The sequence below is a fragment of the Pseudochaenichthys georgianus genome, chromosome 7 (genome assembly GCF_902827115.2).
Source record: "Pseudochaenichthys georgianus chromosome 7, fPseGeo1.2, whole genome shotgun sequence".
In the NCBI taxonomy this organism is placed as follows: domain Eukaryota; kingdom Metazoa; phylum Chordata; class Actinopteri; order Perciformes; family Channichthyidae; genus Pseudochaenichthys; species Pseudochaenichthys georgianus.
Window position 1 is genome coordinate 21,447,020 of NC_047509.1, and position 11,474 is coordinate 21,458,493.

At 39.3% G+C, this 11,474-nt stretch overlaps 1 protein-coding gene across 2 annotated transcripts; it reads left to right on the top strand.

Annotated features, from left to right (window-relative positions):
- The first annotated feature begins 305 nt into the window (after positions 1-305).
- mapk14a (mitogen-activated protein kinase 14a) lies at positions 306-11,327 on the top strand. 2 transcript variants are annotated; one of them, XM_034086620.2, is made up of 12 exons: positions 306-702; positions 2,828-2,957; positions 3,153-3,211; positions 5,388-5,499; positions 5,696-5,725; positions 6,322-6,369; positions 6,467-6,581; positions 6,672-6,743; positions 7,492-7,571; positions 9,671-9,749; positions 9,851-10,024; positions 10,113-11,327. In XM_034086620.2, the coding sequence occupies exons 1-12, from the start codon at positions 584-586 to the stop codon at positions 10,175-10,177; spliced, it is 1,083 nt and encodes a 360-aa protein (XP_033942511.1). In that variant the 5' UTR covers positions 306-583; the 3' UTR covers positions 10,178-11,327. The 2 variants fall into 2 exon arrangements, with proteins under 2 accessions (XP_033942511.1, XP_033942510.1); XM_034086619.1 differs by lacking the exon at positions 7,492-7,571 and adding an exon at positions 7,985-8,064.
- The last annotated feature ends 147 nt before the right edge of the window (positions 11,328-11,474 follow it).

Genomic DNA, 11,474 nt, shown 5'->3' on the forward strand with positions numbered 1-11,474 from the left:
TCCACATCACATTATTATGGTGGAATAAAACTAAGAACAAAATAACTTGAGTATAATGCACTAAAGCACTTTTGTGTTCTTTGACTTAGGCTTCTTATTTACTTATATTAAACATTTCATAGTTATGTACTCCTTTTAAATGTATACGACACCTCAATGTAATAGTTACTTTGCAGATTAGATGCTGCAGATGATCGTATTATGAAATATGAGGTATTGTTGCACCTGAGAGCAGCACGGGTTTCAGTTTCTGTCTAGTAAGCGCTGCTGTCCCAAGTTGTTTGCTCAACATCTCGCGAGACTATGTGACGTGTTGCAAGCGGGTTGATATCTCGGGAGCTGTCTGAAAGCAGCAGAGGAACAAACAGCGTGAAGAAGATTTTAAAACGTGCATTCAGCATACGGTGATTCTGCACAATTTCGCAAGAAGTCTACTTCGTAGCCTTCGATTGTTTAAAGTTATCTAACGACGAGAAACGTCTGCTGTAGCTTTTCTTCTCGTAACTTTGGGGAAGTTTGTCTGCACGGCTCGGAGTGCCCACAGCAGAAAGTCGAGTCGGTGGTCCGCAGTTGTTCTGCAGGAATGTCGCAGAAAGAGAGACCCAAGTTTCACCGACAGGAGGTCAACAAGACGATATGGGAAGTCCCGGAGCGCTACCAAAACCTGTCCCCGGTGGGCTCTGGCGCATACGGATCCGTGTGGTAAAGCGCTTTATACGATATTTGTTTGAGGTAGTTTTTTGAGGAGCCTGGTCACCTAACTTAACCTCCATTCATTTAGACGAGGCCTGCGCTGCAGATGCTAAAGTTAGGTTAGCTTGTCCTGATTGTTGGCTAGCAAGGTGGAGCCACGATGTGCTACCAACAAGAAAACCTGTTGACCAGTTATTTATCTCTCATTATCCACTTGTTAAACTTGTGTTAAACCTGTGTAACTGCACACATGTTCACACGACATGCACTGCAGTAACCTGCTTATTAAATAAACAACGTTAAACTGTGGAAAAAGTACGCGAGTCTTTATCTGATCATTGGGCATGTTACAATCACAGAGCACTTATCTAATGATGATCCTTTTCCCAAAGGCTACTCTAATGATGTTTTGGAAAAAGGGATTTGATTTACATTATAGGTTTGTATTCATGTTGAACAGTTTCAAATACTATAGATTTTTGCTCAACACAACACAATATTTTGGTTATTAGTAGTCCTTCAGCAAGTGAAAATACATGGTTTGTTGGAAATGGATGCTCTCCAGTTTTCTATAATTCAGACATTTGTCAATATGCATTTGACATAATAAATTATTATTTATTAATTAAGTGAATTGACATGTTGATCGATAATTAAATCAATGTTGTTGTTGTTGCAGCGCTTGTCACTATTGCAGTTGTATGAATTTACCTGTTATAGGCCTACATCTAAACAGATCATTAACACTTTCCTTTCTCTTGCACATTCCAAATGATAGGTAGTCTTATCAAACTATCTATAGAATTTCAATATACCTCCCAGTCTTAATGAAAACATCTTGATAACGTTTAAGTCAGATTTAATATAATTTTTGAAAAAATAATCACTCATTTGCAATACAAACTGCATTATATTTACAATAGAGATGGGATTTTGACTCCTTGGTTCGGACCACCTTGCTGGTGAGGTGCAATTCCTTAATGCTGCATTGTAGCTTTAGTGTGAGGTTAAGATTGACCCTTTGCATTGGTCTAATGATTAAATAGGTTGTGCTGATACCATCTAGGACACAGTGTTGTCTGCAGTGCACTTGGTTTAGTGTGCAGATGTTTGTTTTGCAAATGGAAGCGGACAGCTGTGCTGTTGCTGGGCAATAAGATAATCTGTTGCTGGTCAGATTACAGTCTGCTCATCCCAAATGCATTAAACGTGATTGTTTTTTTTCCAAAACAGTGCACTGGCTTAGTGTCATTGTTTACATGAAGGACTAAATGTACCGTACACTTCTGGTCAGTTTATTTATACCCAGCTTTATACCAGTAGTTATAGTAATAATGTGTTGTCAATCAAAAAGTATTTTGTATTGGGAAATGCATATTTGTTTTTTGGATTATGCATATTTATAATTTAGTTGTTGTGGAACATATTAGGCATGATGCACGTTTAAAGATCTAACCAAATGTGCAACCACATTTGTATTAGGAGTAAAGATATTTTAGCTTCACCACCATGTGATGTGGGTGCATCTCTCCTCTCCCTGGTTTCTGAGTCCCAGCTGCAGGCCCGGCTGGTTAGTTGACTCTAAAGACAGTCAGCCTAGAGTGCAGGACGGACTGCAGTCACGGCTGCTCACAATCTGCTGAGAGATGACATTTTCTGCTGATGTCGCCCTTTTCCACAGCCTTCAGCAGCTCTTACTGCACCGAATTCGTTTTTGAGAGAAAACTCAGTACATTCTTTCTGACATAAAACCTTTGAATGTAGGTTAGTGCTGCAGCAACTAGTCTGCTGATCAATGTTTTAGTTTGACAGGTACAACGTCAACCAGGGACACTATTTGATGATCTTATTGTTATCTTAATTTTTCCTCAAAATGGAAGAACATTTTGTTTTCAGCCCTTCACTTCCCCTTATTGCTCTGTTTTATATCACATTAAACTTAATATCTTTGGGGGTTGGAATGACAAAACAAGCTATTTATAATCATAACCTTCTACTTTGAGAAACTGGGATGGTATTGTTTACTGTTTTTTGTTTTGCTTTGGAGTTATTTGCAGTCTCTAATTTAAGTAGTGTTACTGACATTATAACTGCTGTGATTCAAGCTCACATTTTTCTACTTCCTTATGAACAGTTCTGCATATGACATGAAGACTGGTTTTAAGATCGCTGTGAAGAAGCTCTCTCGGCCCTTCCAGTCCATCATCCATGCCAAGAGAACATACAGAGAGCTGCGGTTGCTGAAGCACATGAAACATGAAAATGTGAGTCGACTTGTTTCTCTTCCCTTTTGTTCTAGTGAACACTCATAACCAAAACAAAAAGTCTTTTGAGTTCACAACGTCCACAACGCCTCACAACATGTTGGATTGTTGTGTGGCCTGCTTTTTTGTAATTATGGTTGCTTCCCCTTTGTTCCTTGTGTTGTTAACTCGTCAAGTGTTTTCATTTCTTTGCAGGTGATTGGCCTCCTGGATGTCTTCAGCCCTGCTACTAGTCTAAAAGAATTCACTGATGTGTAAGTTGAATGCTTTTGCTTACAATAACATGCATCCTAAGTTCACCTCAGCAACACTTGCACATGATGGCTGGGAAACACCTGGAGCCTGGCCAGCTGACTAAACACACTGGAACATTTCTTCGACTGTCCGCTCTGTTAGTTATTCACTCACTGGCTGCTACAAGAGTCATTTCAACACCAGCTTCCTTAACTTCGTTTCCTGCTCTGTGGCTTTGTGAGTCATATCTGCTTTTCTGGCAAACAGGTAGTTGTTTTTTGTTTATGTAAAGAGTCCTCGGATTGGGGAAGTGGACAGTGGCATTCTCCCCCGCCGTGCGTGGAATGTCTCTTTCTCTTCTATACACACTGAGGGATTTGTATTAAGATCAAGTTGTGACTCCAGATTTAGGTCAACTCCCAACCTAAGAATGTGTCAACTGAATACTTGAAGTTTCTTCCCTGACGATATTTGATTTCATTCTTTACACATTCCTGTATGGACAGTTATTCACCACAACTTGGCCCAATCCATCTATTTTTGAGGAGTTTCCACTTCATGTCTGAGGCCTTGGTCAACAGCATTGGCAGGATTATTTCTTACAGCTCACATGCATGTTATTTTGTGTGGGAGGAAAACCCTACCTAATACTGGGAGAATATGTCAACTCCCAGGAACAGAAACAAGGCCTTGCAGACAGTGCTCCCTGATTTCTTTTAATGTTTTTAGCCGAGGGATTGTGCAATAGCTGCTAAACAGAACTGAGGAGCATAGAGTTTAGTCATACAGGCTAGGATACGCAGTAACTATTTGGTATGTAAGTACTTCAAAACACTCAAGAAGTTAGTTTACACATGCAAGTCAACTTTATTCACTCGTTAAGTTATTTGTGTCTACAAAATACTGCAAAACTACTTTCACTGCAGAGTTGCGATACTAGTTAATTTGTGGCATTTGCCGTGTTGAATATTGCATCTGCTCTTTCCACTTTTATGGTTAATGCTTTATTTTATTCTTCTTGACCTAAAAGGACGATGGGTAGTAGTACTTCTGCTTGTATAAAAACACTAGTATAAATACCTTTGAGACTCCAGAGGGAGCTGCGCAAAGTCTTACAGATGAACTGTCAGTCAGGTTTGAAGACTACAAGTTTAAAGCGAGGAATCTGTTGGTATGTTGTTAACTAGCTTGCCTGACCTCTAACGCACATTTATCTATGACAACTGTTGGAAGTCAAAATTGCAATATAGTCAGTCAGCCTTAGACATAAAGCAGAAGGCATAACATAAAGAAATAGGGTGTTTCTGATGCACTTATTTTGAACCTTTGTATGACCTACTGTCCATGAGTGCCCAGAATAGCATAATGTTATGAAGGACTGAATGCAACACAACTGTGTGTAACAGGGTTAATGAGAGACAGCTGTCTGGTGTGGAGCTTCTCTTAAAGTGTATAGAAGAATAAATGCTGACTCACAGGCTTTCAGGAGAAAATATGGCTCTCTTTTTCTGCACATCTGCTGGAACATTGTAAATGTTCTGAATGCATTATGGTATCCAGGAAAAATCCCAGAAATGCAGGTGCTGCAAGTATGGTTCCCCTCGGCTCTAAAAATACAGACTGAGTCACAACGCTGTGGCTCCTCCGAGCTCCTGTTTCTACAAGAGAGAGGAAAACAGAGGTCACTATTTTTATCCCCTTTTTTTCCAAGGCGGGTGAACTTTTGAGGGTGTCTGTTCAAGTTCAAGCGTAAGCAGGTGCTATATAAAGGCCTCGCTCTGTGTGCTGCTGAGTGAGAATAGAAGAGTATTCATGAAGAGAGTGTTATTTGCTAAACAGCACATGGCTCTGTGTATCTTGGCTGAAGCATCCTTCTTTCACAAGGGCTCTTTGGGCATTTTAAACAGCTCTGCGATTAGATTTGAATAATCCATTGATGCCGTTCTATTAAATTGGGTGTGTTGTTAAATGACGCTCCATTTGTGAAGGGTTTGGCCTTTCAGAGCCTCTGGAAAGAAAGAAAAGAAGTAGCAGTTAAACCGGTTTTAAACTCGCACAGTCATATGGGGAAATAGTTTCAGACTTAACAAACTCAGAGTGCAAATACATTCATTTAATTCCATCTGGCTTTGCATGAAGTGGGAAAACATTGACATGCCTGATATGTGTGTCTATTTGATCTTTTATGATTGGCAGGTATCTTGTGACTCACTTAATGGGGGCAGATCTCAACAACATAGTGAAATGTCAGAAGCTCACAGACGACCACGTGCAGTTCCTCATATACCAGATCCTCAGAGGGTTAAAGGTGAGCTCTTACAGAAAAAGCTTGGCATTTTGGGTAATGTGTTTATTTGCTTTCTCGCCTCTTGACAAGAGGGAGAATGAGCATATTGCCCAAAATGTTGGATGAATCAATGTTTCCTGCATTCTTCTGCCCATTATGTAATTAATACATCTTTAAGCTGATCATGCTAATTAACATGTTCTCCATCTCTCTGCAGTATATCCACTCAGCAGACATCATTCACAGAGTAAGTGCCATGTTAGATTTGTTTTGTCTGTTAGCAAATGTCACGGTGTCTTTGCCCCAATTCGGATAAAAAGAAGTGTGTCAGGCTTTAAAACATCTTTCACCGGGCCTTGTGCAAACACTGAAGTGAAGGGAAGTCAAAAACAGGACATTTACTTTTACATGCTGTTAATTATGTAAGGCTTCTATTTTTGCATTTACAACAAAGGGGTGGATTACTTATAATCAGAACACTTTCTACAGATCAAGTTTTCAGATGCACTGCAATGTCAATCCAAAAGTGTGCCTTATCACCTAAATTCAAATCACACTAATTCTAGGGCTGCTCTCTCTTAGTCAATTACTCTGTCATTTTGGTCTTGGTTAGTTTAAATTACTTAAACATGCATAGAAACGTATAACACAAGGGAGCCCTTTAATAGTCACCCAACAGGGGCATTTGCAATGAGCATGTCTGACAAGCCCAAGAATTAAAGTGGTGCTTTTATATTCTTCTTCAATGAATCGACAATATCTTATCATAGTGTTAGTCAACTGAGAATGTCTTTAGTAGAGGATTTCCCTTACTAATCCTCATGTGTTTTTTCCTCTCTTCAGGATTTGAAACCTAGTAATCTGGCGGTCAATGAAGACTGTGAGCTGAAGGTCAGTGAACCACTGCTCTCATTTAAAACATGCTTTCCACAATAGTGAGTATTTTACAAACATTTCTGCTTTTTATTTGTAATTCAATTGTTCTCAGATTTTGGACTTTGGCTTGGCGCGGCACACTGATGATGAGATGACCGGCTACGTGGCCACCCGCTGGTACCGCGCCCCCGAGATCATGTTGAACTGGATGCATTATAACATGACAGGTTTCCTTTTTGTATCTATACATCATCATAGAGGAGTTGATTGCTGAGTGAATATTAATGTATGTGCCTTTTTTCTTTTCTGTGTTCCAGTGGATATCTGGTCAGTCGGCTGTATAATGGCAGAACTCCTCACTGGAAAAACTCTGTTTCCTGGGACTGACCGTATCCTTTTCATTTGAGTGAACTGAACGTTCAGAGCTCCTATAGTTTGAGAGACCCTGATCCACCATTTGCATAACAAATCAAACAGGTTAAAAGCACATTGACTTATTTGTGGAAGTACTGTTTATGATATTTGTCAACGCAGTCGCAGAAACTGATCTTCAACGCTTCTCCTCTCGTGAAAAACCTGCTCTCCCTGCTATTCTCTTCCAACACAAAGCAGCCTGAGGTGTTTTTAATATCAATAACGTAACGCCGATGGTACTTGTTTGCACACTTCCCTCTGTCTTGGCTCATACCCTTTGCTGTAATGTTTCCACTGGCGTGCTTCAACTCTTCCTACACCGTCAGTATGCAATGTTGGCTTTGGTTCACTTACTTCCTGTACAACTGCCAGTCTTTGAATAAACCTATCAATCTGCACCGAGCTCCACATTTTATTTATCTTACCCCCCTGCCAGTGTTTTCAGACTAACGGCTGAGCTTGTAGGCTGCGTTCAACAGAGCTTTTAGCTGCCTCCACTTTTGTCTTGTTCTAAGCTGTCTGCAGGTTACTTTTCAAATACCTTCTCTTCACTTTGTGCACACTTACATGTAGGCTTTTATCTATTTTCGCATCTTATGTGTGAATATAAAAATCTAATATCACAGATGTTTTTTAGTGACATACAAGGAGGGTGAAGACTAACAAGGCAGATTATAAGTTCTCTCTTGTCCAGCATCTGGTCTTCCTTTACCGTGCCGGTAGACATTGATCAGTTGAAGCTAATCATGCTGCTCGTCGGAACACCAGGGCCCGAGCTCTTGATGAAAATATCTTCAGATTCTGTGAGTTCACAAAGATATGCAAGGTTTTTCTCTAACCCGTTTTCTGCTCCAAACTTGCCACTTTGTTGTTCATAACTTGGTGCTTCTGCTGCCTGACTGACAGCATGTTTTTACAACCTTCAGCTTTGTGGGAATGAGACCTGCTACCTGCCTCTTTAACTGGTTGAATTAAATTAAATGTCTCATTATATGATTACAATGACAGCTCTGGCTTTCTCTGACTGCATTGCAAAGTATTTTCTTGTGTTTTTCCTTTAAATCCTAACTTTCTTTACTCACATATTGCTTGAAGTTTGCTTTTCAATATAACATTGCAGTGCATCAAGAGTTCAGCGCCACAGTGTCAGATTGAAAAGCAGCTTCTTAACAAACTCTGCTCTGTCGCTATACTCCCCTTGACACAAGCTTCATAGATATAAACCAGCTTCAGCAGATAATGCGTCTAACAGGAACGCCCCCAGCAACTCTAATAAGCAGGATGCCCAGCCATGAGGTGAGCAGGATCCACAGTTTCTTTCTTTAGACCTTGCAACAGACAGGCGGGAAGACAGTCAGAACTCAACCGCTTTTCTTGTGACGCAGCTCTTGACTTAGTATACTTCATTTATCCCCATATTGTTCCACAACGAAATGTGTAGAATTATAATGGCAAGTATTTGTGAAAGCAATTGTGGTCAACCCAACAATATTGTTGAAATATCCATATTGACGTATTCGATCAAAAGTAAGCTGATATTTCGATTTCTCCATGTAACCCAGCCTTAAAGCTAAATATCAAATAAAATATACCTTTTTGTTTCTTCTTTAATGAGAAGGCAGTGATGGTGACCACATCATCACGTGGTTGATTTAGACTACTTTGGTCAAGTGGGGTTTGCGGAGCAGCACGGCCTGTCGAGGATTTAGGATGAATTCTCAGTGATTGTGTGTTGGCTGTCTGACACGCTTGTTGCATGAGACCGAACAGTGATTGCCAGAAGTGGTAAAGGCATTTGTATGCTTGTCATTTTGCTCAGTTATTGTTAAAATCTCCTGATTTAAATGTGCTGATTAAAACATGCACAGTGTTATAGCTAGGCTTACTTTTATATACAGTAGTGACTAACTGCACTTCCTATGTAAGACGCTTTGTTCTGTGGTTTCTTTCTTTTTTTGTTGCAAATTTCCTTAAAATCTTGCTTCTCTCAACATGTTTTTTGTGCAATTGATGTGCTTTTTTTTTTTCATTCTAATGATGGAATAACTGCCAGTCTACAACTTAATCTTTTTTGTTAAGAAGAAGAGCCTTTATAATCCCCCTAGGGTTAGGGTTTTGGGGAACGGGCTCTCGGGTAAATATTTTTTTAAACTAAAAACTCCTGTAATAAAACCACAAAAAGTTTATAAAGCCCAGTTTGGACTGTGTTGAAAAATTAAAATAAAGAAAATGCAATAAAAGGGATAGAAGAGAGCAGCGGCTGAAGCACAGAGCTTAGGGTTAGCGTTACTAATTTGTTTAACTGTTAGAAAAGGGAAACCCAGATCCACCACACTGCGATGTGTTTTCCTCGACATCTCGCTGGCAACATTCCTGGGCTGTTAATCATATATTTGCCTCGAGCTGTTTTTAACTGCCTTTGTCCCTCTACAGGTAGTCAATAACCCTGTACAGAGAAACAGCTAGTAACTTTAACTAAAACCTATCAAGTGTTTTACTAATATTTCTAATAAAAAAGGTTGTTTATAACGTCATTTCTGCCTTGGTCAAACAACCCTTTCCTATCCAAGAGAGGACCGTGTTTACTGTAAATTGCAATGATGAGCGTTGTCAAACACAACATAGGGGTGAACATCATTTTTTTCTATCTCCAAAAATGATGGGCCATATATATATATATATATATATATATATATATATAAACATTCAGGCTTATGTTCTCTCGTCTATTGATGGGAATGTGGGAAGTTTGCAGTAATAATTAGATGCCGGTGGCTACATTGAACGGAATCAGTAGCATCAAAATATAGGAGCATTACGAAACAATCCCCCCTGAATGTAGGAGACATGTTGCTGCTAGTGGGAGCTGACATTTGATTTACTGCACTTGGTTTTTTTGCAGGCCAGGAACTACATCAGCTCTTTGCCTCAAATGCCCAAGAGGAACTTTGCTGATGTGTTCATTGGTGCCAATCCACAAGGTAATGCAAGATATCTGCAGTATTGTGTTGTGGTGCCAGCCCTGCTACTTGCAATGAATATATATTTTGTAATTCTAACATTGTTTTACATGATTTTAAAGCTGTGGACCTTCTGGAGAAAATGCTGGTCCTGGACACAGACAAGCGGATAACAGCAGCCGGGGCTCTGGCTCACCCGTACTTTGCTCAGTACCACGACCCGGACGATGAGCCCGAGGCCGAGCCGTACGACCAGAGCTTTGAGACCCGCGAGCTGGTGATTGAAGAATGGAAACGTATGTCCTTATATCACATGGAAAGCATTAATACTGTTAATAAAAAGAACCCTGATTTTGAATTGAACAATTTTCTCATTCCTTACAGGATTAACATATGAGGCGCTGTGTGAATTTGAGCCACCACTCTATGATGAGGACGACATGCAGTAAAGAGCTACCCACATCGGGTCCAGCCTGCGACAACTCGTAACCACCTTGAACATGAGCATAAGTGATAAACCAACCCTCAGACACGCTTGTATCAGAGTGCCTGCCAGCCTTTGTCGGGTCTTTTTTAGCCAAGAAAACATTGTCCACAATTAGCTCCTGTAAGGAGATTATAATCAGCGCAGGGAAAGGAAGAGCTTATCATTAATCTTATTTATAAACCACTAATGTTGATGGTCTGTTGCTGGGAAATGTCACTTCTTGCCAATAGCTGAAAATCATTTTATATTCTTCAGATATTTTTTAATCTAGACTTTGATGACTTGTCACTGTGACACTGAGATGCTGAAACACCTGGACCTATAGCTGTGCTGTTTTGTGTTTTTAAAATGTTCTATTGAGTAATTTATGAAAAAGCTCCTTTGTCCATCAATTGTAAAAGGGATATGCTATTCTACCACTTGCCATGCCAAGCTGTCACATATAGCACTTGGTCACATGCATTTGTAAACTTAATCAGTTATGGTAATTATACATATATTTAAAATACAACTCATAAGGGTTTCATATCTGTGACAGAAGTAGATTTGTTTTTAGGTATTTGAGAATGTGCCCGTTTGTGTAGTCACTGACCTTCAGTGCTCACCAACTGAATTTCACACATTTTAATGTTTATTTTGATAGTTTAGATGCTCCCTGAGACTCTTACAGATATTTTGGCGACACAGAAAAAACGGAGCCTCTGCTGTTTAAAAACTGTACTTTTCAACAAAGCACCTAAGTAGGAAAAAAATATTCAAGGGTACATGCTCTACTCAATATGATGTAAATATCTGTGTGTTATTTTTAAAGAATCAGACTTATTGTGCTTATGTTATAAAGCAATCACTAGTATGTACATCAGTTATAGAATTTGTGTGCGTTTGCGAGAGTGTTTTGTTGGTTTACAGGAAATGTAAGTGTCATGCTAAAACCTATAATAGAAATTCTACATTAATGTGTATGAGAGGGATTTCAGACGTATTTATACTTTGTGGAGGTGATATTTATAAAACAACAATCGAAAGATCCCTTAAACTATTTTCAGTCCAGCAGAGTAACTACTATCGTCAGTCCTTTGTTTAACAAAATAAAGACTTATTTTTAAGAGACATTCAGTTTTTTGTTGGTTTTCTGTTGTCCAAACAACCTTTGATTTACTATTTATTTTACTATTCTAGTGCCAATTTTCTGTGATTTCACTTAATTAATTATTTAAATGATTTTGTGGGTTTTTACTAAGAGACTTGCATATTGATAA